The 27,808-nt window shown below is 39.0% G+C and overlaps 1 protein-coding gene across 3 annotated transcripts in view; it reads left to right on the top strand.

The window, feature by feature from the left end:
* The window catches only part of TMTC1 (transmembrane O-mannosyltransferase targeting cadherins 1), a 335,228-nt gene that overhangs the window by 249,856 nt on the left and 57,564 nt on the right, over window positions 1–27,808 (top strand). For 2 of the 3 annotated variants that reach the window (XM_049882737.1, XM_049882735.1), the window contains exons 10-11: window positions 5,606–5,773; window positions 21,022–21,135. In XM_049882737.1, the coding sequence (XP_049738694.1) occupies window positions 5,606–5,773; window positions 21,022–21,135 (282 nt within the window). The remainder of the gene's footprint in view (window positions 1–5,605; window positions 5,774–21,021; window positions 21,136–27,808) is intronic. The other variant, XM_049882736.1, reaches the window with a different exon arrangement.

Here is a 27,808-nt window from a genome sequence, read left to right as displayed (position 1 = left end):
TTTTTTTTTTTTAATGAAGGTTTACTCTTTGCATGTGTCTTCATTTTAAAATACTGAGCTTATCAGCTCTTCAGTATCAGAGTTGTTTAAAATTCAGAGAAATTTAAAGTCTGCAATTTAAGGAAATGCACCTATACCATATAGTGTTTGACAAAGATTCTAGAAATCAGGTGGACAATGTACAAATTATAGAAAGATGTACACTTTTTTGGAACTGACCTCACCTCACTCTTTTTGTTCTTCATATGTATTGCACCTACTCACTTATCGATTGTCTCGTTATCTGATATTTTGCATTTAGGACAATAGTAAAGAATCTACTGCCCAACTATCTTTTGCATTAATGACATACGTCTGGCAGTAACAAACTCAAAGGCGCAGGGTAAGAGTAATGCTGGCTGTGATGGTTAAGTTTATGTGTCAGTTTGGCTGGGCCATGATTTTCAGTGGCTTGGCAGTTATGAAATGATGTAATTTGGCACTTATGTAATGATGTAGTCATTCTCCATTTTGTGATCTCATGTCGTCATCCTCCATTTTCACATAACACTGATTTTCACATGATGCCCTGGTCTTTGGAACTTAATCGTATAGATAAGTGGGGAGTGGGTGTATGAACATACCAGTTTAGAATTGTACTTAAACTTTCCTCACTGCCTAATTCACTTTTGACAGCAAGGTTGGTTCAGTTCTTGGGAAAATATCTGAGGCTTTTTGGACCAATCGTAGAACCAGTTGGTTCATTGCATTAAAAATCAGTAATCAATAGGGACCCATCAAATTCACAGCTCTGTGGAACTTCCATGCCCCCATTATATCCATTTATTAAGTTATACAAACACTTGTAATGCAGATTTGAAAGTTGAGAGGCAAAGACTGTGCCTTTGTGTTTCATTATATCCCTAGTACTTGGCAGAGGACTTGTCACTTGTTAAGTTCTATATAAATATTTGTGGATGAAGAAGTGAATGAATAGGTGAATATAAGGTAACAATTTAATTACAGTATAAGAGACTTGGATCTGTGTTAATAAGACTACAAATTTGCAGAACGTATTCATCATACTTTCCTCTTGTAATAAGCAGTTGCATCTCCAGCATGTCGGCCTGGTGGGTGTACATACATTCTCTTCCTTCATTACTGTTGCTGCACTCCCCAGAATCCCAAAAGCGTTCTTCCAAGTCCATGTAGGGGATTCAGGCCTGAACGCCTTCCCCACAGAGACGGAGGATTTTGAGTTGTTTATTTTTCCCCAGCCCAGTCTCTGTGTCTGCTTTGAAAACTGTCATGATCTGAAATGTGGAGAAGTTGCTTCATGGAGCTGTTGTGCATTATAATTTAGTTCACACTCCCCAATCTGTATAAATATCTTTGGTTTTTGTAGGAAGTTATTTTCCAAAGTGCAAATTTTTAAGGTTATCGAAGGCTGAGAATTTAAAAAACAAAATGATAAGGTTGTGTCTGTCTTGTATCATTAGTGTTATTTATAGATTCTTTCAGCAGGTTGTTTTGAATTTGTTGACAAGTTAAAAGGTAGAATTGCAGTGATACTAATAAAAAAAAATTTTGTTGTTGCACATAATTAAAGGACAAGTGAAGCCATAGCAAATGTCTCAAAATGCTTGGGCTGGAGGTAGAAGGTTGTCTTCGCTTTAGGTTGATGTAAATAGGAATGGGGGTACTGTTCTTTTATCATTTAAAAGCTTCTGGGTATGGTTCACAGAAGTACATCTGTACTGTTTGCACAATGATTGCTCACAAAGTTCTCAAACAACAGGTTTAAAATATTTTTTATTCTAACATTATTGACATGCATTTCCTGTAAAATTCCCTTTGGACATGTATCATAAAAGTGTAAGATACAAGTGTCTTTAGCCCTGTCTATAAAGTTGTGTTCAAAAGTGGAGATACCACCAGCCTGTATATGAGAGATATCTCTGCGCGAGTGATCAGCTCCGTCATCTGAGACAGCAGTGGCACTTCTCATGCATGGTTTGAAATGCATCTTAGCACTGAGCTAAACCAAACATTTGACAGGCAGAGTTTGGCTTTTCGTTCTCCAGGTTATGATTTTGTCAAGTGCCAGTGGTTGCACTGGCTCCTTTGTGCTCTCAGTAGAAGTCTCTGCTCAGCAGCCCAGATTTTTCCTTATAACCGGAGCAAGCTGGACTCTGGTTTCATCTCCCTGGAGGCCAGAAAAACATGTAGTTTCTCATTTGCTTGATTTTCAACTTTCAGGATGAGGTCTTACTTACCCTACCCCTAGTGATGAAGACAGCATGATTCTCCCCCCTACTGCTGAGAGCTGCATGAAAGCAGATGTTGAAAGATGAAGTTTTGTAATGGAGAAGTGTCTTAAGCTCTGTGATATTTGTGTCAGGTTTTTAAGAATGTGATACTCTCTAAGAAATTTGCAAACCTAAGTTGAGATTAGTTTATATGGCTTAACATTTCTTAAACCATATGTCAATACAAGGACTTTTGAAAAAAAAGAAAAAAAGTGTATTATTTGATACAGATGCCTGTGCTGAGTGGAAAGGAATGGTGTTCTCCTGCATTTTCATTATAGCCAGGGTCAACAAACTATGGCCCATGGACGAAACCTGGCCCGCTGCTATTTTTATAAATAAATTTTATTGGAACTTAGCTATGCCCATTTATTTACATAGTGCCTGTGGGTGTCTTTTTGCTACAAAGAGAGTTGAGTAACAACAGTGGCCATATGGCCTGAAAAGCCTGAGATACTGACTTTCTGGCATTTTATAGGTAAAAAAGTTTGCAAAGTCCTGGGTTACTGCACAGCTTTAAGAGAATGTGTCACCTAGTCTGACTGCATTACCAGCTTTTGGAGTTATGGGCAAGTTATTTAACGCCTCTAAATTTCAGTTTCCTAATTGATGTAATGGGTGGGATCCTGAGGGTTAAGTTTGGTTTTGTTTTTTAATTAGATAGTATATTTAAAGCCAGTACTGTTCTTATCCTGCAGATATTGTGATAGGACCATATAAAACACTTAGCGTAGTGTCTGCTGCACAGAAAGCAGTTCACTAAACTAGCTGTCAAGTCAAATCCCTGCAACAGCATATGACGGGTAGGCTCTGAAATCTGCAATTCCTGGGTTCATATTTTTCCTCTACTCTTTACTAACTGAACGACCTAATTAGCTTACCTTTATCTTCTTCACTGTCTTCATGGGTAAAGGTTAATAATAGTGACTCACCGGGTTACGATGATAAACTGAGATCATATACAAAAGTGCTGAGCGCATAAGATGCGCTCAGTAAATGTTATCTCTTAGTGTTGTTGGAAACCCTGGTGGAGTAGTGGTTAAGAGCTAGGGCTGCTAACCAAAAGGTCTGCAGTTCAAATCCACCAGGAGCTTCTTGAAAACTCTATGGGGCAGTTCTACTCTGTCCAGTACCATTGCTCTGAGTCCGAATCGACTCGAGGGCAACGGTAGCATCGTTACTTTATGTTGGCAGGAGCAGGACAAGAGCTGGCAATGGAGATGTAGGTGTCTGCATGGCACACTCCCTTCTATTTCAAGTCTTTGCTCAAATGTCACTTTTTCAGTGGGCCCTTTCCTGACCACCTTATTTAAAATCGCAGTCTTCTTTCCACCCTGGATTCCCTGTCTGTCTTCCCTGCTTGGATTTTCTCTGTACAACGTCTCACTACGTGATATGCTCTATAATTTAAGTGTTTTTCCTTTCCCATGTGAGTTCTGTGAAGGTAAGGATTTTTGTCTCTTTCGTTCACTGGTATGTTCTTGGTGCCCACAAGTGTCAGGTACATGGTAAGTATTCATTAAATACCTGATGAATGAAACAATGGAGCCCAGAAGGCCTTATATGGCTAGAGAAGGACCCTGCTCAGTTTGGGTTGGGGCCAGTCTGGGGCTAGAGGTGCATGTTGCGAGTAACCTCATAAACATGGACAGCCATCATCATCGGGCACAGTAATGACAGCAGCTATACAATAATAAGCAACTTTTAGGAAATCTTGATGCCTTTAAGGTTGAAAATGGGGAGTTGTGAAAGTGGGAAGAGTTTTTTTTTTTTAATCATTTTAATTTTTTACACTAGTGACTTTGTGCTATGGCCTATTCAAGGCTTCTGCAAGGTTCTTGTGTCAGTCCAGTACAGTGCCTGGGATGGGGACATGGGGAGCAGCTCTAACTCTGCCCAAACTATTATTGCTCAGTGATGAATAATGTGGTGACGCCCTTGAACCAAATATTGAAACCTAAAACTTTAGGGAGATGGACCAACTGACTTACGGGACTTGAAGTGTGAAATTGAGGGCTCTATCTTGGATTGATATATAGGCAGAAAGCTCAAATACTTCTATCTTCATTTTTGACCCTTGATACCAAAAGATAGAAAAATGAACAAAAGGAAAGTTAAAAAAAAAAATTTTTTTCAAAGGAGTTGTATTTAGGAATGAGAATATTCAGATATTTCCTTTTATAAGACCAACCTCATGCAGTAGACTGAATTCTTTGAGGGCAGGGCCTGTATTTTATTCACAATTGTGTTTTTAATGCCTGACATATTGTCAAGCACAAAATAATAAGTGAATGAATAATTGCATAGATAAATAGTCTAGGTTCATATTTGCCTTCTTATAGCATTAGTTTCTGACTATAAGGTAGGGTTTCTTTACCAAGTGTTCTTCATTGTTAAGATACTCTGTAATCGTGTGTAGTTATTATCTTTGGATGTTTTGACTAAGATGCACACAGTAATAATGGGTACAAACTAAATGTGTGTGTTTTAAGGCCTGTAGATAGACAGGAGCCGTCTCTGCGTGTGTGGAGATGATGCAGGGAACCTCATTCCTTCCATCCACCAAGCCAAAAGCTTTTAAAGCCTACGATAGTGATGTGCCAAAGTCTCATTCATTCAGGTAACATGTGGTGGACTCCTTTGTGCTTATCTGGAGAGCTGGGCCTTAGCAAGAGAATCATATCCATACAGCATGTCCATGATGAGCTCCAAGGTGTGAGGATCAGCTCAGGAGTCTCCTTATGGTTGGACTTTCCTTCAGCATGAGAGCTTTGGCAGGCCAAAATGGGGGACATGCTAGGCAGACAACCCTGGTAACAGAGATCAGTGCCCTTGGTGACCGGTTAGCCTTCCCAGGACCAGCTAGGGAGCTCTCAGGGACTGTCCTTTACAAAGCTGTGATGTGACTTCAGGCAACTCCGCCATCTTCTCCTGTTGTAGCATGGAATCCAGAACTGACCACATGGTGCTGATAAGGTTATAGAGTGCCAGTGACATGATGGAGCATAGGAAGGAAGACCCAGTCAGGATATAAGAACCTGCAGGTGGGACTTACCATCATGCCTGAGTTGCTGAAATCTGGGGCCGTTTGAGTGCATGACATGAACCTATTATTCTGCTCTCCGATATCAAAGAACTAGCAAACATGCTAGAGCAGTCCTTTAGAAAAATAACATATATTGTTCTAAGCAGGTAGTTTTTATTTGTTTCTGTAGCATAGGGCACACTTTATTTGAAAACTAGTTATTTGGGTTAAAATTGCCAGGGGATCCATTGCACTCCCAAAGTAATCCTGCGTCTTCCATCCTGTTTTCCAGCATGGGCTACTGTATCCTTTTTGTGCATGGATTGAGCAAGCTCTGCACGTGGCTGAATCGATGTGGGGCCACCACCCTGATTGTGTCCACTGTGTTGCTGCTTCTGCTTTTCTCTTGGAAAACTGTGAAACAGAATGAAATTTGGCTGTCAAGAGAGTCCCTATTCAGGTATGAGTAGGAGAATAAAAGTCAATCTTTTCCCATTTATTTCTTTGTTTATATATCTCTTTGCAAACAAATGAGGTACCATGGGTCTAGTAATATTCATTAATCCAGAAAATTCTTTTTAGTAATAATGCTCTGAATGGAAGATGTAGTTTACTTTGGGTTTTAACTTTAGTTTTTAAATGATATTATTCAAAAGTTAACATGAGCTAGTTGTGCAGTGAATTTATGAAAATAAGTCTCTTGGGAAGGTTTTGGGGTCTGTAAATTCAGATGGAAACGATCTTAATAATGAGCTGGGCTTTAAAATCAACTATAAACAAAATGAAATGAATAAGCCTAATTTCATTGTTAAGTCAAGTGAATAGAAAAGTGAACACACAGAAGGAAGGAAGAGAAATACAATGCACTTTCTCTAGAACATTCCAGGATGTTAATTGTGGTCTGTGATCTAGTTGCTTTATTCTGAATGAAGAAATGAAAGGCTTTTCATCTTCTGGTAGGTTTTTATATGATAGATACTGTTTCTGAATATAACGATGTCAGCTTATAGCCCTATGCTTGAAGTAAAATAAACCGTTTTTTGGGACTGTCCCTCATCATGCTGTGTGTCTGGGGCTTACTCTGTCTCACTAATTACATAGCTCCGGTGATCTTCACCTGGGCACTACTGGCACTGCCACACCTTGTACCTCATCTTATTTGTCCAGTCTCCAAGAGTCTTCCAGCTTTCTCTTCTTGTTTATGGCCAGATTGTCCAATTCTATCAACACGGTTTTATTTGGCTCTCTGCTCAGCTAGTACCTGACAGTTATTCCTTGGGGCAAGCACCTGAAACCCAGTTGGAATCACCTGAAACAAAGGAAATATATTGGAAGAGTACAGGAGAGTTGACAGACTTGAAGGACGCTGAAGAACCTGGCTTGTAGCAGACAGGTGTCTGTCTCAAGCACCACCACAGGAATAAATGGATAAACTTCAACCAATTTCTTCTTTTCTCACATCAAAGTCCTGGAGAAAAAATTCCTGTTAACTGAGCTTGAGCTTAGGTCACGTGCCTTAGGTCAGGGCACCAAGATAACAAATCTGGCCAAAGAAGCCTCCTTTGACTCCCATGGTGAGGGTTGTGGGACTGGCAGAGCATCTTGGGGTTCCATGGGGGCTTCACAGAGTGAGGCAAGAAGGAATTCTGTAACTGGAAGTCCAAAAACCAAATCCAAACCATTGCCGTCAAGTCGATTCTGACTCATAGCGACCCTATAGGACAGAGTAGAACTGCCCTGTAGGGTTTCTAAGGAGCAGTTTGGTGGATTTGAACTGCTAATCTTTTGGTTAGCAGCTGAGCTTTTAACCACTGCACCACCATGGGAAATCCAAGTACAGTAAGGAAAAGGGAATGCTTTGAATGGAAGGTATGATATATTTTGGGCTTTAACTTTATTTTGGACTGCCAAAAATAAATGCATGAATACATGAATGAACGAGTGAATGAATAAGACAACTGTTCACTACATTCTTTTGTTATTTTAATGTATCTGGCTTTACTACTTGGCAGTTTAACTTTTATAAAATAGAAAATGAAAAAAATCAATTTGACATGTATACTTATTAGTTTATTATTACTATATTATTGTCATTATCACCATCATCATTATGTTGATGGGCACTGCAGAGGCCTGTTGCTGTGTATGTTTTTTTTTTTTTAAATAAATATATTTTCCACACATCTGTACAAACATGCAACTTCAGATTCTGTCTAGCCTCTGTCATACTCCATGTTCAAGGCAGTTCTCATGAACCATACTGGAGTGGTTCCCTCTTGTTCCCCAGCACTGAGGTCATTCTGTAAACACAGGGGCATTGGAATTCAGTAATATAACTTCTTCCTAGTCTCTTTTGGCTTAAATTTTTCATTTTTACTTTCAGTATCAGAGATTTGATAAGAAATTTTACAACAGTGCTGCCCTTTGCCTGAAAAGCAAACCAGTAATAGCATCTGTGTCTTCTAAGGACATTTACCACTTAATCAGAGAAACTTTGGCAGTGGATTTTGGCAGGCAGCAACTTATTTCAAAGATAACAAGTTGGTGTTCAAATCTTCTACAGCTGAGGCCAGCAATTAAAAAAAAAATGCTCATGCATCCAGAAGATTGGCCCTTTCTGGTGGAAGTATGTAGTAAGTGAACAGATGATTATAAAACACAACCATTCCTCATGTGTGCTTAAAAAACACTTTGTGCCCTGAGAGGCCCTTGGTGATCAAATTAAGGAATTTTGTATATTGTGCAAAGGAAAACTATCAATATTTTTTTTAGAAAACTTTGCCGATCATATTTTATGTATGTCTTGAGAAGACTTTTTAGAATCTGAGACTTTAGGAGTATTCTTATTTCATCAAAGCCAGATGTTTTTGCTTATTCATCTGTGCTGAATAATGTTCAAATCAGTTTAACAACATTGAGAGTCTGTGAGACAGTACAGGGTTAGGGGTTGAGTGTGGGATCTGGAGTCAGACTTCTGAGTTCCACTCCACCATTGAATAGCTGTGTAATCTTTGGCGAGTTACATAACTACTTTGTGCCTCAGTTTCTTCATTTTTAAATTTGGAGAAGTAATAGTGTTTACCTCCTAGGTATAGTGTAAGGATAAAATACGTGTCAAATGCATAGGACAATGTCTAGTGCATGGTAAATACTATATAATGTTTTTAAGATATTATTGTGAATTAAACACTGTACTCTAGCTTTTCAGAGACATTCATTGTCCCTGCCCTGGGGGCGCTGGAAGTCCACATGGGAGTCAAACACAGGGCACCTTTCCTACAATGTAGTAAGTGTTAGACAGAGGTAGGCTTAGGGCCCTGTGTAAGAGCAGGCAGTTGACAAAGACCAACCCAGACCTTCAAAGCAGTTTTCTTGTAGGCCTGAGCTGAGCATTGAAGGGTGAGAAAAACCCAAATTTGACGTGATAGTCAGAACTAAGAGCTGACCAAACTGAGATACATCAGTAATTTTATTCATTTGCATGTTTAAAGCCTAGCTGCCTATTTCTCCATAACCTGCTCCAAAAAAAAAAAAGAAATTAAGAGTAAATTACAATAGTTCTGGAGAAGATGATGTTCTTGGCGGCCAAGGCTGCAGTTTTCGCCTCTGTCCCAAACTGTAAACTCATCAACCATTCCTAGGACACATGGCCCCACTGAGGCCTCTCTAATTAGGCAGGTGGTTTTCCAGGCAATACTGTGAGCAGTCTTACAGGGCCTTTGTATTGGAAAAACACAAATTTCAGTCCAGGTCCAGCCTTTTCAGCTGAGATCTCTTCTCATACACACACATTAAAAAAAAAATCCCACTGTCTGATGTATTTTTAGGAGACCCAGATGCAGGGTCCCCTCACAGCTTTGTTACCATTGTAAAACTTTTATTGGTAAGAACTCAACACTCAAAAAAGCACAAAAATCCAGCACTGTGTCAAATCAGAGTCCCAGAGAAGATAAGTAATCTGCCAGTGCTGAAATAGCTATTAAGGATCTGGGATGCAAACCGAAATCTGATTTAAAAGCCCAAGGATACATAAACTTTCCCACACCTATTTTTTACCTGATATTTTCTAGCCTAAACTAGGCCCAGTATAAAGAGATGTTCATGATCACAGCTTCAAGGTATATTTTCTTTAATTCTTATAACAAGAAACCATTCTGCTGTCCTAACTGCATAATTCTGACTGGGTCTAGTAATAGCCCAGGAATGATACTACAATAGCATAATTTGATATAAGAACCCCCACAATCTTCAAAATACCTGGAAAGAAAAAAATGGGAATATTTTCTTCTGCATCCAGTTCAAGGTCTCCCCAAATCTCTTCTATGAACTATTAAAGTGATCTATGAACCACAGATTAAGAACTAGTGGCCTAGGCCATCCTCCACCTCTGCAGGAGATACGTTTCCCTTTCCTCCTGTCTGACTTGCTGAGTCAGAGGTCAGCATTATCTCCCAGGGCAGACACTGCAAACCAATGATTGGCAGTTTTTTTTTTTTTTTTGTAAAGGGCAGGATAGTAAACATTTTAGGCTTTGCAGGCTATGTAGTCTCTTGTCACATTCTCTCAACTCTGCCATTTTATGGGGAAAGCAGCCACAGACCAGATATAAAGAAATGGGCATGGCTGTGGCTCATAAGGTCGTCGTTTTCTGACCTCTAATATAAACGTTGTGATTGTAAAATTCTAACATTTCTAGGATCCTGTGGTACCTATTTGTTTTAGCATCAAACATTGATCAACTTCAGGTATGATTTTGACCATATGCTGGCCTTCGTTCAAAGCTCTGCTCACCTACTTACTGACACTAGGTGTGTAACTTCAGAAAAAATGTCTTAATCTCTCAGACTTTCAGATTCCTTATCTGTAAAATGGAATGTGCAGTAATACTACCTATCTGATTGGTTACTGAAAGGATTAAAGGTGATAGTCCGTGGAAATTCTGTGCTTAGTCTAATGTATGATTCAAAATGGGCATTTCATAAGGACACGCCATTACAAGGGTAGCCTTGTCAAAGCTCAGATCAAAACAGGGTTCAACGTTCTGATCAGGACTACAATAGATGGATCCTGATAGAAAAGGGAAAAATGTGGAACTGAACTTCAAATTTTCAAAAATCCCAGACTTAATGGACCCGCTGAGACAGGAGGATTCCCTGGACTATTACCCTCAGATATTCCCTCAAGTCTTCTTTTAGTTAAATAGCTGATTAGCCTGTAAAGTAATGAATATCACTATTGAGTACTGTGCTCCTTAAGCAAAAAAAAAAAAAAATCTATGTAAGACCAAATGGTCAACAAATACTCTAAAGTATAGATGAGAAGGTTGGGGGCTGTGAGACTAGATTAATGAGACTGGAACAACTATAATGGAAATAACAACAGTGTTGATACAATATGAAGAATGTAACCAATATCGCCAAACATGTAGAAGTTGTTGAGTGAGAACCTGTTTTGCTGTGTACACTTCCATTGAAAACACAATAAAATAATTTTTTTTTTAAGTGTTCAAAATTGAGGAGTGCCTCAGATTCCTGTTAACCTCTGGCTGAACGTAACTATCTTAAAAAAAAGAAAAAATTTTTTTTCCACCAGATATATGGGGATGGTTCTCCTGACATACTGTCCATTGATGCCAACAGAACAAGTTGATGTTCTAATAATGTGGAGATAAAACTAATAGAAGTGGTGTTTCTGTTATTTCTGTTCTTTCACAAGTCTTCTAAAAATTTAGGTGTGAATGAGAAAGGGGACTTGCACGAGTTAAAATCTTGACTTGAAAGGGAGATTCGCATTTATAATCATTGTTATAGTGATTAGTAGGATTTTGGATCCAGCAAGATAATTTCGGAATACTACATTTCTTTGTGGATTAAATGTGTATAAAGCTGCATGTTTCTGTTTAAGCAATTGGAAGTACACCCACTCCTCACTTCCCAGTCCTCACTTAGCTATATGGTTAGGTTCCAAAGACCAGGTCATTGTGAGAAAATTGGCATTATAGGAAAATGGAGGATGACTACATGAGATCACAGAATGGAGGATTACTATATCATTACATAATTGCCAAATTACATCATTGCATAACTGCCAAGTTACATCATTACATAACTGATAAGTTATGTCTTTACAAAACCACCAAACCACTGAGAATCGTGTCCCAGCCAAGTAGACACATAATCTTAACCATCATCGCCAGCCTTACTCATGCCTCACACCTCGGCATTCATTGCTGCCAGAAGTATGTCGGTATTGTGCAAAATAATTGGATAGTAGATTTTTTATTATTGTCATAGTGTGAAATGTCTGGCAATGAGATAGTCAATAAGTGAGAAGTAGTTGTACTAAATCAGAGCATCAAGAAATCAAATTGGGGACACTGGCCCTGAAAGGAAGAGTAACTTGGCAAAGTATAATAATGTGGAAAATTTTGTCTTTGGCCAGCTGTTCTCCTTTTTTTCACAAACTGTTCATTGTAAAATGAGAGACTGGAAAATCGTGACAGAAAAATATCACAGAGAGAGCATGAAGGTCAGAAGCAACAATGGGAAAAGCGGAGTGTTCTTGGGAATTTCGTTACTCCACCCACTTCTGTTTGCCTGTTATGAATATTATTACTTCCTCTTCCATCCCAGAACAATGCTCTGACCTTAGCAAAGACCATGTTTCCAACAGACCTAATTGTCTGTTCCTCTGGTGAAACATAAACGAGAGTAACTGTGCTGATCACGCAGAGTAAAGGATCAATTCCAGTAAAACATCACTTTTAAATGTGCTGAAATCAAAGATATCTTTAAAACCTACCTGTTGCCATTCACTAGTTGGTTCTGGATAGAAAAATCATGAATTTTTTTAGGGTTTAGATTTATTTATTTTTTTTAATTGTTATTATTGCTCTGAGCCAAATTTTGCCCCTGTGGCTAAATTTTTAATTCTTTTTGGGTAATGTCCATTTAAAAAATTATATTAAAATCCTAGCTACCTGAGGCACTTTTTAAATCGCTGAAGTAGCTCTATGTAAATTTGCTATCTGCTGCTTCTGAATGATCTGTTTCCTTTGGATTGGTCTCTTGCTTTCCACACTCACTGCCAGATCTCTCCTCTAGAGAGTTCCCCAAGCTTCTAACTACTGTGTTTTAAGTGGGCCAGTCTTTGCTAGGTCCTAAGGAGCCCTTTTTTTTTAAGGAGCCCTGGTAGCACAATGCTTAAGCACGTATCTGCTAACCAAAAGGTTGGTGGTTCAAACCCACCCAGAGGCTCCATAGGAGAAAGACCTAGCAATTTGCTTCCATAAAGATTATAACTAAGAAAACCCTATGAGGCAGTTGTACTCCGTAACACATGGGATTGCTATGAGTCACATTTGACTCAATGGCACACAACAACAACAAGAAAGGATCTGTTATTTCAACCAAATTTCAGTAGAGGTTATATTACCCTTATGTATATATCCCCAACAGGTTTTAATATTTCGTATGGAATTCCCCTATTAATCTTACCTTTAAATTAAAAATTAAGTGAAAATATGTTATCTGGAAGAGGTAATACGTTAAAGTATATTTGCCTAGAAACTAGGTTCTTATCCTTAGCCCTTTTATCTCTCTTATCATCTATTCCCTCCCCCATTTAATCAATATAGGGTCCAGAAGTTTTCCTTCCAAATAGCCCTCAAATCCACCTATTTCCGTTGTTCCCCGCCTGCCGTCACCTTCATTCAAGTGAGGGAGCAGATTCTAGAACCAAACTCTCTGGAATACAATCCTTGCCACTTACCGACTGTACGATCTTGTGCAGGTGACGTTTGTGAGGCAGCAACAAATGCTAAACTGCTCCTCCCCACCCCCATGTTATATAACCCTCAAGGCTTCTGGGTTATCCTACGTAGGTTCTTCAGGCAGATGACTTCAAGGTTGTCAACCATTGGGCAGGGAGTAAAACTTTTAGCCACAGCCACTTGGTGGCATTTGGATGGCTGTACCTATTGCTCCTGATTGGTAACTAATGCCCTCCCTCGTGGTTAAAACCCTAGGCTTTGGTGACTCTTGAAGCAAGGTATTTAACCTTTCTGAGCAAAGGCACATTTCCTAATCTGCAACTTGTGGAATAATTGTACTTGCATTTGTTTAAAAAAAAAAATTAGCACTGTGCCTGGAAGTGCAAGCTTCCAATACAACTTACTAGGGAGGCCAGTCTGTACTCATCCTAACCTCTGCTGTAACTTGATAATTCATTGTCTTGGCTGCACTAGAGTATGAAACTATTTTTCATTTGCACATTTTGGAAAAATGGTGAAGATAATTTCAAAACCATAGATTTTTGAATAGCTAGCCTATTCTAATCTGTGAATAAAATAGTGATACTGAAATATTCATATATTACACAGTTCAGATGTTTTTATATCACTTTAAAAAATTATCTCTCTGTCCCTGTGGTGGGTCGCTATTCTGAACTGACTCGACGGTACCTAACAGCAACAACACCCCTGTGGTAGGCAGAATGGTCCCTCAAAATTAGCGATGCTCTAATCACTGGAACCTGCAAATATGTTACCTTAAATGGCAAAAGAAATTTAGGAGATGAAGTTAAGGTTACCGGCTTTGATATAAGGAGATGATCCTGGATTATTTGGGTGGGTGCCATCTAGTCACATGAGCACTTAAAAGTAAAGAATTTGTCTGGCTTGAAGCAGAAGAAATGCTGCAAAAAAAAGTCCAAGAGGTTCATAGTGTGGGAAGTCAATACACTGTTGCTGATTTGAAGATTGGAGGCAGGAGCAACAACTGGGTGAGGAATTCAGGTGACCTTAAAGTTCCCAGCTGATAGCTAGTAAGAAATGGGACCTCAGCCCTACAGCTGCAAGGAACTGAATTTTGCCAACAACCTGAATGATATTGAAAGTGGTTCCCACTCCTCCCTGATATCCTCCAGATAAGGGTTCAAGCAGCTGACATTTGACTTCAGCCTGGTGAGACCTGGAGCACAGGAACCATTTGAGCCTACCTGGATCTCTGACCTACAGAACTGTGACATGATAAATTTGTGTTGGTTTAAGGCACTAAGTTTGTGATAATTTGGTATAGCAGCAGTAGAAAACCAATACCTCCTCCTGTATGTGTAGGTATCAGCCCAATGTACACCTGGTCCAAAGTGGAGATGAACCTATTTACAACTTCTCTATCCAGTGGTCTTCACTCAGATCAGTTCAGGTCCAGCTTGAGGGGACAAAATTGGATAATAGCAAGACTTGTGAACTTGGTCTAGTCAGTGGTATATGGCACCTCTCTCTTTCCGGTCTCCAGCTTCCTTTGAGAAAACATTCATGGTGCACTTATATGTTAATGCCTTGAATATTGCCCGCCCCCCACAAAAAAAAATTTTTTTTTTTTGCCAACCCAACCAAAACCTCAGACTGTGACCTTACTTGGAAATAGAATCTTTGCAGGTGTAGTTAAGACGAGGTCATACTGGATTAAGAGTGGGCCCTAAATCCAAATGACTGGTGTTCTTATACAAAGAGGAGAGGACACAGAAACACACAGGAAAGGTCATGAGACAACATTGGCAGAAATTGGAGTGATGCAGCTATACGCCAAAGAATGCCAGGGATTGATGGGAGCCTCCAGAAGCTAGGAAGAGGCAAGGAAGGATTCTTCCTTAGAGCCTTCAGAGGGAGCTTGGCACTGCCAACATCTTGATTTCAGACTTCTGGCTTCCAGAGCTGTTGGAGAATAAATTTCTGTTGTTTTAAGCCATCTAGTTTGTGGTAATTTGTTATGGCAGCCCTAGGAAACTATACCTATGTAAAAATATAAAGTATACACATATACATATATACAGGGAATCTACTTTAATCAAATGTATTGATTGCTTAGTCTGTACACTGAATAAATAATCTGAGAAGCTGGACTATATGAAGATGAACGCAGCATCAGGATTGAAGGAAGACTCGTTAACCTGCATTATGCAGGTGCCACTACCTTGCTTGCTGAAAGCAAAGATGACTTGAAGCACTTACTGATGAAGATCAAAGACTACAGCCTTTAGTATGGATTATACGTCAATATAAACAAAACAAAAAAATCCTCACAGCTAGACCAATAAGCAACATCATCAAGTTGTCAAGGATTTCATTTTACTTGGGTCTACAACATGAAAGCAGTAGTCAAGAAATCAAACGACGTATTGCATTGGGCATCTCCACTGCAAAATACATCTTTAAATTATTTAAAAAAACAAAGATGTCACTTTGAGAACTAAGTATACCTGACCCAAGCCATGGTATTTTCAATTGCCACATATGCATGCAACAGCTGGACAGTGAATAAGGAAAACCAAAGAAGAATTGATGCATTTATTTGAATTATGGTGTTGGTGAAAAATATTGAATACACCATGGGTTTCCAGAAGAACTAACAAATCTGTTTTGGAGGTACAGCCAGAATACATCCGAGAAGGGAGGCTGGCAAGACTTTGTCTTATGTACTTTGAACATGTTATCAGGAGGGACCAGTCCCTGGAGAAGGACATCATGCTTTGTAAAGTAGAAGGTCAGTGAAAAAGAGGAAGACCCTCAACAAGATGGATTGACACAGTGGCCGCAACAGTGGGGATGGCACAGGACCAGGCAGTGTTTCGTTTTGTTGCACACAGGATCACTGAGTCAGAACTGACTTGACAGCACCTAACAGCAAATGTATTGAATTCCAACTATGGCATTACCCATTGCTCTTGAGTTGATTCCAACTCATAGTGACCCTATAGGGTTTCTAAGACTATAATCTTTAGGGAAGCAGAGTGTCAAACATCCTTAGTCCATGGAGTGGCTTATTGGTTGGAACCTTCAGTCTTTCAGTTAGCAGCCGAGTACTTAACCACTGTGCCACAGAAATGAAGAGGACACAGCGTTTATTCTCTGTAGAGTGACTCAACAATGTCATATTAAGGTATGAACCTTGGACCTAAGACCACCGTGGGGCTGGGGACCACCTCTGCTGGGAAGTGGAGAAAGGGGAAGATCACAGTAATATTCTTAGAGAAAATAACGTTTGAGTTGAACTTTTAAAAGTGAGTTTTAGGAAAATTGAGGGAGAAATTCAAGAAAACAAAAATCACTGAAGGTAAAGGGTGCCCTGGTGTTTGAAGAGTTTAGAAGACACAGAGCAGGAAATGGGGGCTGATGAGTCTAAACAAGAGCCTGAGACCTGATTAAGAATAGCCTCATAGGCCGTGCTAAGGGCTTCCATGAAAAAATGTTGACAATTTGTAAAAAGCACTTAAATCAATACAGCTATAGAGGTTTCCTGTATAGTGCTCAAGAGTGTTCCTATAACTCCTCTTCCATACATGTTCAAGGTTATAGACCTCTAAGTCCCCCTGTAAAAATGGTTTGGGGGGAGGTGTCTGACCTTCTCCAACCCCACAAGGGGGAAGGAAAACCAAGATCAACAGCCCAAGGCTGGTCAGACATGCCTCCAGAGTGAGAAAGGAGGATCAGGAAGAGTAGTTGAGGATGTTCACAAATGATACCCTACCCAGCTCAATGAAATGGTAAGTAGGATATTGTGCTGAGAGCAGGAGAATGAGGTGGGGTCGAATCTAGTGGAAAGAGGTAAAGATTGGAATTTGCTGCCTTGGGGACTTCAAAAGATAGCTGATTAGAAATAAGTAATTTCTGAGCAGCATTAAAGGCTGAAGTGGGGTATCACACTGTGTAGTTTTCACCAACAGTGTTTGTTGATCCAGAAGGAGGCAGAAAGTTGGGGACTGGTCAGGCTCATGCTGCAGAACATGCAGTGGATATTTTCCTTCATGTTCCAACCATGACTTCAGTGGTAGTATATAAGCTGCCCCACCCACAAAAGAGAAGTACTTATCTAGCTGTATCTGTTTGGTATTTGTGGAGTTTCAGGTGACAGTAAATTCAAATCAAACTAATTTAAATAATAAAGGTATTTTGTTGTTTAACATAATGGGATTCAGGATGGCTAACCTAACCTTACAGGGTTAAATGTATTAAGTATATTGCTGTTGTTGTTAGTTGCCGTTGAGTAGATTCTGACAATTGGCAACCCCTTGGTTGCAGAGTAGAACTGCTCCATAGGGTTTTCATGAATGTGACCTTTCAGAAGCAGATCGCCAGGCCTGTCTTCTGAGGTATCTCTGGGTAGGGTTCAAACCGCCAACTTTCAGCTAGTAGTGAAGTACTAACCATTTGTGCCACCCAGGCACTCCGTTGAATATATTAATACATGCAAAGTGCTTAGAACAGCGTATAGCACGTAGTTAGTGCTCAGTAAGCTATTTAGTGTCTCAACATTTGTTTTTGTCTCTCCATTCTTTCTGCCATGCTGTCTGCTGCTTCCATAACAAGTAGGAGAAGAGAGCTGGATTCTGGTATTACAAGGGCTTGGAATCATCTTTCTCAGTCCTCACCTCCCAACTCATTGGTCTGAATAGGGTTACGTGTCCATTCCTGAGTCAATTTCTACATCGAGAATAAGGCCATTTGCTGATTGGCTTAAGCCTACGTTACCTGAACTAATCACTGTGCCTGGGGAAATGGGTTTAAACTGATTGGGTCAGAAAATAGGGACTCACACTGAGAGTGGACCCCAATATTGAGGCGTGTGGTCAGTTTCCATGCCCCTCTCACATGCCTGCAGCATCAGGGGGGAACAGTGGAATGGATAACTACAATGTCTGAGGAAATAGGCAAAGTCTGTCAAGATTAATAGAAAAATATTCTCCAGTTATCTAATGGATTGATTTTATTGTCATGAGCTAGGAATGTCCTAAAAAGACGGCTGGGCCAGCTATATCACCAGTGTCAGAAAAACTGTCTTAAGATCAACAATACTTAAATCAGTATAATCATTTTTGGCAGAAAACCTGCAATATGTCATTTCTTTATATATTCAGTAACCTTGTACAACAGGCCAACTCATTAGTTTTCATGGAAGTACATTTCAGAACTATCATATTTCCTCAGTCTAAGTCTTCATCAGTTGTAAAATGCAGTGCTGATTGCAAGTAATTTGGGGGATATTTAAAAAAGAAGAAAAAGAAATGCTATATTAAATATATACAAAAATCCTGATTTCATTAACATTAAAATGTGAGGGAAAATGTATTTGACTCTGGGATTACTTTAGGGCTGTCAAAGATGATTAGTAATGCTGCCCAGACATTTTTTCAGGGAAAAATCTTCATGGACATGAGCTAAAGAATAAAAATCTGTTTGTGTGTTGTAGATCCCATAACTGTTATCAGATATTCCCTTGATCCACTCTGCTTTAATCACTTTATAATTCTCCTGTGGTAATGATGTATCTCTGTAGGCCGTATCTTTTTTTTTTTTAATGGGAAGGCTGTAAATGAATGAAGGAAGGAACTAACTGAATTGACTGAGCATGCAGGGTTGTTCTCCAAAGAATCATCTGTCACCAAGTCCTCTTTCGTTCGTCTGCTTCCTGAATACCTCCTGAAACCTTCCACTTCTCCTATACTCGTTCTCAAGTTCTGACCATCATCTCTCTGTTTCTATCATTCTGTCTCTGTCTCTCTCCCTCTCCTTCTCTCCCTTTCCTCAGCTACTACAACCCGCCGTATAGTCTCCATGCCTCCAGCCTTTCCTCCTTTGAATCCAGTTCCATACTACAGCCAGAGCTGTCTTTCTAAAATCCTAGACTGTTGGCCTTACTTCTCCATTTAAAACCATCCACTGACTCCCCACTGTTCCTAAAATAAAACCCGAATTTTCTAATGGGATCCACAAGGCCTCTTCAGGACCTCTCTGCTCTTGGATCTAATCTCCTGTAATCCAGCTACTCTGCATTTTTAAAAATCCCTTAACATTCCACGTTCTTTATTCTCTGGGTTCTTTGCTTAGGACATCCTCCTTCCTAGTTCCCTAGAGGCTAATTTAATGTTTCCTTAGTTTTGTTGGTTTATCCTTATAGAGAAACCCTGGTGGCATAGTGGTTAAATGCTGTGTCTGCTAACCGAAAGGTCGGCAGTTCGTAATCCACCAGGCACTGCTTGGAAACTCCATTGGGCAATTCTGTTCTGTCCTATAGGGTCACTGTGAGTCGGACTCAAGTCGATGGAAACAGGTTTGGTTTTTTGGTTTTGGTATCCTTAAAGTCTCAGCTTTGCTGCTACTGCCTCCTGTAAGCCTGCCTTGATCCCCACATCTGGGGATAAGTATCTGTTAAAAGGCAAGTGTGTACAAACTGAACAACCAGTTTTCTTATAATCATCTTTGCTAATGGTCCATAGTTCCTACATCCCTGTAAGCTCCTTGAGGTCAGGGACTCTGACTATACTGTATCTCCAGCATCTGGTGCAGTGCCTGACACCAAAGGGGCCCTTCATAGATAATGAACAACTGCACCATTAATTCAGTTCAAATAAATCCTTACAAAGTGATCTGATCAAACCATCTCACTCCCAGAATATATTTCTTTTTAATGATTCTATTCAATCCCACATTAACTTTTACCTTCTCTTTTCCTTTCATTCACTCCAGACCTTATGAGGGCCAGGCATGTGATAGTTGTTTCAGCCAAGCCTGACTTTACCACCCACCATTATTGTGTAGGAGCCCTGGTGGCGCAGTGGTAAAGAGCTTGGCTGCTAACCAAAAGGTCAGCAGTTCTAATCCACCGGTTGCTCCTTGGAAACCCTATGGGGCAGTTCTAGTCTGTCCTATAGGGTCACTATGAGTTGGAATCAACTTGACAGCAATGGGTTTGGTTTTTTGGTTTTTATTATTGTATAATTAAGGATGTTTCTAGAGTGTGGTTTTCTTCCATCCTGATACCCCTGAGATCTGTGCATACAAAGGAGGAAGCAATAACTTTGTAGGTGGAGAGGGAGATGTGAGAATATCTTTTACATAAACCAATTTCATAGGTTCCAATATTGAAGGAAACTGGAATAAGATTGAAAAGACTAAAGGGAAAGAAGAGAATAAAGGTACATCTCATCTTATATTTTATAAAAGAAGTTATAGTTATGTGTTACTCTTGCTTTATGAAAGCCATTTTATATTTTCTTTCTTTGGTTCTTTTTATTGCACTCGCAGAGATTAGTTTAGGCTATGTCATCAAGCCTCCATGAATAAAAAGCCAGCCCCTGAGAGAGACATGAAAGAGAGAAAGGGTTTGCCTCATGGTGAAATTCCCACTAGCAGGATAAGTTCTTGTACTTATCCTTTTCAGGGCTAGCTTTGCAGCAGCTTAGTCCCAGCGTTGTTACATCTTCTGCCAGCTGCACCCTGAATTAGGAAATCCGGATTGGCCTGTTAATTGGACAGTTATGTTTTTTCTTTGTTGCACGATGTACCTCTTAGGTCTATAATTGCATCTTTTTGGAAGACGCCTTAAGTGAGATGGCAGAGTCCTGCCAAGGCTCTGTCTATGCCTTTGGCACGTAGAAAGACCCTCATGTTTCCATGCTAAGGGCAATTTTTTTTTGTTCTCACACAGCATGTTTATTCAGTTGTGTATACCTGCCTTCTTCATCATTTTCCACATAAGCCTGTTTAGTAGCTGATGTAATTCACAAATTTTGGAAGCTTTGGCTTAGATGGATACAATGGACCATTTCAAATACAGGTTTATGAAACTGTGAGTAAGATGTGAAGGAAACTGGCAACATTCCTAAACAATACTCCTTATTGCCTTTTTTTTTTTAAATTATGAATTTTAGGTCTGGAGTTCAAACTCTGCCCCACAATGCCAAGGTACACTACAACTATGCCAATTTCCTGAAGGACCAAGGTCGGAACAGGGAAGCCATCTATCACTACAGAACGGCACTCAAGTAAGCAGACACATGGTGCTGGCTGTTGTGCTTTTCAGACCATTGTTTATTTCACTCATCCTATCTGAGTGTATGGTGGGTTTCTTTCTTCCTCTTGACAGTGAACATATCCTTGGAGATGGTATGGTTCTTAGACTCTAAATCTTTGGGTAGTCTTCAATTCTGCTATAAATATGGTAACTCTACTTGGCACCTAACTCTTTTGTTTCCTTGTAAAAGTTTCCATTGCTATACATTAAGCAATAAAATGATACTCTGTGAATACGTACAAGGGGGTGAACAGGAGATGGTTGTCAAAAATATACAGGTAAGTTCTTAGGATGTTTATTCCAGTGAATGACTAATGGTATGTATGTGGAAGACTAGGCCTGCTACTGTCTGAAATGATTTATATGAAGACATATGAGCTACTTGATAGTTGTTTTAAATAGAAAGTAAAATGAAAAGACACTTGATTACCATGTTAGGAATAGAGTTTTTAAAACACTGTGTGTGTGTGTACATATCTCTGACATCCTCCTTAGATTCTTCCACTGGAAACAAGTATACCAAGCATGCCTTTAGATAGGACTTTAAGGGAAAACCAAAATTTAAGTCTTGTGGTATGAGCAGCAGTCAGTATTGCTCTTAGGCACTTTCATATTGCAACTCTGAATTTCAAGATGCCCTTCTCTGCAAGGTTCCAGATAATAAGTGTATTTAATCTGGAACATGTGGAAACATAATAACTAAGCATAGCCTCAGAATCTCCAAATGCGGGCAGGAGAAAGTAAGATGAATCCTCTCCCCAAAGCATAGAATACTATGATGCTCTCAGAAACCTTGTAAAGAGATTTCCGCGCTCCACAGATTGTCCTGCAGCTGATTGGATTTTCTGATACTGTTCCCGTTTTGGAAATGCTTAAAATACATAACCAATCAAATCATACATTTCACTATTGCTCTTATCAGCACTCTCTCAAAGCTTATTTTGACATCCGCATTCTTAGATAACTGACATGATTTTTAAAATTATCCTTTTGAACAGTGTTCTACACAAAGGTATTGTTCATCACTTATGATTATTTAGACTTTAGAACCCTGTTACTTAATGTGTAATATGGTAAAAATTTAAAACCATACACACCATACATAGCTATTAAAACTTTCCCAAAGATTGAAAAAATATAAGTCCAAATGAAAAATTATAACAAAGTTTTTTATTTTTTGATTGAGAAATAGAAATTTTTACTAAGGAATAGAAGATAATTTTCAAGATTTAGTAAAGAATCAAATTCTTCCACAGGGAGGAAGTTTACTAAAATGTTTATAATGCATATGCCTACTTTGTGAGATTATGGTTTATTTTAATTTTTTTTCTTTGTATGTTCTTGTGTGTTCCAGATGTTCCACAATGAGCATGTATTACTTTTATAATAAGGAAATGTCATTTTAAAAAAGTGATGTTTTTTCAAGGGCACTTGTAAGTGTACTTCAGCTTTAATGGAATTAATGTTTAGTGGTTTTGAAGAGAGAAAAAGAGCAGTGAGTTTACCTGAAAAATACAGGCTGCAAGGAAGTGTACCAGTATATTTTTCAGTTTATTTCATTATAGCAGACTGTTTTCTATAAGATTCAAATGGAAAATCAAGGCAGACCTGAATGAACAACTCGGGGCAAAGGTATAAATGAAGCAAAATTTACTGACAGTAGGTTGTACAAATTATGGTATCTAGTTGGATATGTCCTGCAACTGTGTCTTTGGGAAAAACCATGTCCCTTGAGAAATTGGGAGGGTGGGGGAGGTGGGATGAAACAAAGCTGTAAGTGTACTGCATAGTAATTAGTGAAATATTGTGTTGTTCTCTCAGGCCAGACTCAGAATACTTGCTGCTTTAAAGTGTCATCAGTTTTCTGTGGCCGCCGCTTTGTGAGCTCTCAGTGGATGTGGGCAGTGTTTGAAATAGGTACTCTTTATCTACGTTAGAGAGGAAAGGAAAGATACCGGGACTGCTCGTCATTTTGATGATTGTTTATCGTGGGGACTAGAAGATTGCCCTTATTTTGATATTGCTGTTCCTTTGTGAAGTTTGCTGAGACAGGAATCCTTCCTCTCCTCACTGCTCCACCCCTACTTCCACTTCAGTATGTCTGATGCTTTCCATGTTTGCACACAGCAAAATGAGAGTGATCAGGGAAATGTAGAGTTAAAGGTAAATATTACCTGAAATCAGTTCCAACAATTATCCATTGCTGTTTTCATGATTATATAGACCCCAAAGGCAGTAGCAAAATTAGTCGTTAGGGTTGTATCTGTGCTGATCTCTTTTTGGCTGGTTTATAATTCTAAATATAAAGCTAGATTAAGTTGACAATTACATATGATGTGAATATTCTACTTCTTTTAGACTTTGTATTTTATTTTTTAAACAATGCAGAAGTACCAGTGACCTCTCCCCCATTTTGGCGTAGCTCATTTATTACATTTCGGCAATGCAGAAAAAAGCTTCTCTGGAAAACGCTGCAGCTAAGGTTATGGATTCAGTTTAAGACCCACATCATCAAAGAAAAATGTCAAAACCCTCCCCTTAAAACCACAACAAACAGAAGTGTTAGCTTGGTTTTGCTGAGCGAGACAGCCCCATAGGTATACCCATTGAAGGTACTATAAAGTTTAGGATTGCATATGTTGGCGAATCAGAAAACCACTATGGATTTGCCTTATGCCTCCACAGCTTTCTGACTGTTCATTTACTCTGGGGAAAGTTTCTACCTTTCCACCTCATGTAATGGAAGAAGAAAGTGCAGAGATTGTCCAACAGCTCAGCTCTTCCTATATAAGAACTTGCAAGAATACCTCATCCAGTAAACCCAAGGGAACAACAGTGACCCTGCCTGAATAAAGTACAAAATATGCTCTTTCTTTACTGTATACTTGGCCAGTACTTGATTGATTAGCTTAAAAAATCAGTTACAAGTGGGGAACCATACAATGAATTATTTACAATCTTGAATTTTTTATTTCACCCTAAAATTTCAAATGTACATCCATTCACTAATCTTTTAATATGGCACTAAGTCTTTTCTTTGAGTAAGGGTCTTCTGATTAGAATCAGCAAAAGCCACATCCTTAAGTACATTGCTATGATTATCAGTTTTGATATTTTAAAGTGGAATAAAAAGGTAAAGATACTTGCAAGGGAATTTGAGTAGGCTATCTGAAGTTTTCCTGATTTTCTTCCCCTAGTCTTTTACAGTTCTCTCATTTACATCTAATTCAGCAATTTTTTAAATCAACTTCCCTTTTTTTGTGTTTCCAAAGTATTCAGTTAGTTTTTATAGAAATAACAACTCTTTTTTTCACACTCATATTGTATCAGTTTATAATTGCAATGAAAAAAGTACAACTAGAATAAATGTGTTAGTAAGCATAACTGACTCTTAGCCGTGATGCAACTCAGTTCTTGGGAGCAGGAGGGCCCAGGCTTATAGAGAAGCTTAGGAGGTAGGTTTCAGGTATCTGCCAATATGTTTTGTAGAGAATGGAGAACATCTGGAAATCTGGTAACACAAATAAGAAGAGACTAAATGTTTTCACTAGGTGACAGAGTCATAGAATCTGTTTTTCATTGTCTACAATTTAAACTTTGCATGACTCAAATATTTATTGTTTAAAATGGACTGTTCATCAGGAACCCTGCATCTTAGAATGAGAATGAAGTGTGCTTTGGCCCAGGTGAGTCAGAAAGACTTCTCCACTTTCAGCAGCAAATTGTCCCATGTTCCGTTGAGCATTTGTTCACTTCTATGTCCTCTTCTTCCCATTCCACTCCCATTAGGCCCTGCCATGCAGAATACTCTTAAGATTTGCTGATGTGCCCAGGTATTTGGATATCAGCTGTGTTTGGATATCAGCTGTGTGCAGGATTCAATTTTGATAAAAACGCTGTGTTCCTAAGTCACCCAGACAGCTGTTTTCTTTTCACAAGTATGGTTTCAGCAGGAAATACACAGTAAATGAACTAAGATTGATTCTCTCCCCAGTTATGCAGTAGCACCATACTGTCTTGGCTTTTCTTCTAGAATCAAGTAGGGAAGTACATTACCCAAACCTGAGGAAACTCAAGTGTGCTTGAATAGCCGGGGAACCCTCCGAGTAGCCTTGTCCACTCCTGATATGTCTGCTGTTGATATTTTAAACAGAAAACCTGAAAGAAAACAAAACTGTGTTCAAAAGGAGTTGAAGTCCCTGACCGGGCTCTTTTCTTTGGAATAACTAAAAAGGAAAGAATGCTTCAGTGCTCCTGTACAAAAGCAATCTTTACTCACTTTTTAGTTGGCTAGCCCATGGCAAAGAATAAAGCTAAATCCTTCTGATTGGGATTTCTTTAACGCATAAAATTAGAAACTTGTCATGATAATAGTACCTATTGGTAAAAAAAAATTTTTTTATTGGTGTAATTCCTCGTTTTCCCTCTTCTGTGGAAAACTTGAACTCTGCAAGGAGATTCCATTAGACTGCATTAGTGTATGCAGAAAAAAAGAAGTAGTAAAGGAGTATTGAAGCAACACTGTGTATTAGAGTCTACGGAAGTCTAATCATGTTTAATTAACCCACTGTTCACTGATGTCCTCAATATATTCACTAAGATTATTTTATTATAATTCCTTTATAAGATGCTGTCTACAAAAATAGTGGAGTTTCCAAAGACACATGGGAAGGATTAGCCCAAAGGACTAATGGACCACAAATACTACAGGCTCCCCCGAACTGAGTCCAGCACAACCAGATGGTGCTCAGCTACCACCACCAACTACTCGGACAGGGATCACAATAGACAGTCCTGGACAGACCTGGAGAAAAGTATAGAACAAAATTCTAACTCAAAAAAAAAAAAAAAAGACCAGACTTACTGATCTGACAAAGACAGGAGAAACCCCGAGATTATGGCCCCTGGAAACCCTTTTAGCTCAATAATGAAGTCACTCCTGAGATTCACTCTTCAGCAGAAGATTAGACAGGCTCATAAAAAAAAAAAATGAGACTAAATGGGCACACCAGCCCAGGGGGAAGGATAAGAAGGCAGGAGGTGACAGAAAAACTGGTAATAGGGAACCCAAGTTTAAGAAGGGGAGATTGTTGACATGTCTTGGGATTGGCATCCGATGTCACAAAACAATATGTGTATTGTTTAATGAGAAACTACTTGTTCTGTAAACCTTCATCTAAAGTACAATTTAAAAAAAAATCTGGAAACATCTGGATGATTGACCAAATATTTCTCTTTCCATCCAGGTGCCTGGGATATTGTAATCCCAGTTTAAAAACCGATTGTGTCTGAAATTCTCTAATATATGAATTATGGATTGAGTATAAACATTGGGTTTCTAAAAACAAAGGGATGTGAGAAAAAAAAATGGAGTTTCAACATTTTAAAAAAATCAGGAGTTACTGAGTATTTAAAAAGCCTTCCTTTACCCAGCCTATTTTGAATAAGACTTCAAAGAGCAGCTTGAGAACACAAAGTGTTATAATGATGTGCAAAGAAATGGACTTAGAAAACCAAAAGGGAAGAACATGCTTGGCATTGCTCAAGCTGAAGGAACTGAAGAAAAAAATTCAAGCCTTCACTTGCAATATGGAAGGAGTCTATGGGCAGAGTATTGAATGACAGGAAGCATCAAGGAAAGATGAAAGGAATAGACAGAGTCCCTGTACGAAAAAAAAAAAAAAATTGGTCAACTTTCAACCATTTCAGGAGACAGCATATGATCAAGAACCAATGGTACTGAAGGAAGAAGTCCAAGCTGTACTGAAGGCATTTGTGAAAAACAAGGCTCTAGGAATTGATGGAATACAAGTTGAGTGTTTCAAAAAACAGATGCAACACTGGCAGTACTCACTCGTCTATGCCAAGAAATCTGGAAGACAGCTACCTGGCCAGCCAACTGGAAGAGATCCATATACATGCCTGTTCCAAAAAAAGTCGATCCAACGAATTGTGGAAATTATTGAACAATATCATTAATATCACTTGCAAGGTAAATTATGCTGAAGAGAGTTCAAAAATGATTGTAGCAGTACATCAGCAGGGATCTACCAGAAATTCAAGCCAGACTGAGAAGAGGATGTGGAATGAGGGATCTCATTGCTGATGTCAGATGAATCTTGGCTGAAAGCAGAGAATACCAGAAAGATGTTTACCTGTGTTTTATTCACTATGCAAAGCCATTCGACTGTGTGGATCATAACAAATTATGGAGAATGTTGCCAAGGGCAGGAATTCCAGAACACTTAATTGTCCTCATGAGGAACCTGTACATAGACCAAGAGGCAGTTGTTCGAACAGAACAAGGGAATACTGCATGGCTTAAAATCAGGAAAGGTGTGCATCGTGGTTGTATCCTTTCATCATACTTAGTCTGTATGCTGAACAAATAACCCTAGAACCTGAACTATATCAAGAAACACATGGCATCAGGACTGTAGAAAGTCTCATTAATAACTTGTAATACGCAGATGACACAACTTGGCTTGCTAAAAGTAAAGAAGATTTAAAGAACTTATTGATGACGATCAAAGGCCACAGCCTTCAGTGTGGATTACAACTTAAAGAAAACAAAAATCCTCACAACTGGACCAATAAAGCAACATCATGATAATGGGGAAACTATTGAAGTCATCAGGAATTTC

The sequence above is a fragment of the Elephas maximus genome, chromosome 4, assembly GCF_024166365.1.
Source record: "Elephas maximus indicus isolate mEleMax1 chromosome 4, mEleMax1 primary haplotype, whole genome shotgun sequence".
Lineage (NCBI taxonomy): Eukaryota > Metazoa > Chordata > Mammalia > Proboscidea > Elephantidae > Elephas > Elephas maximus.
This window is presented reverse-complemented; position numbering and strand designations above follow the sequence as displayed.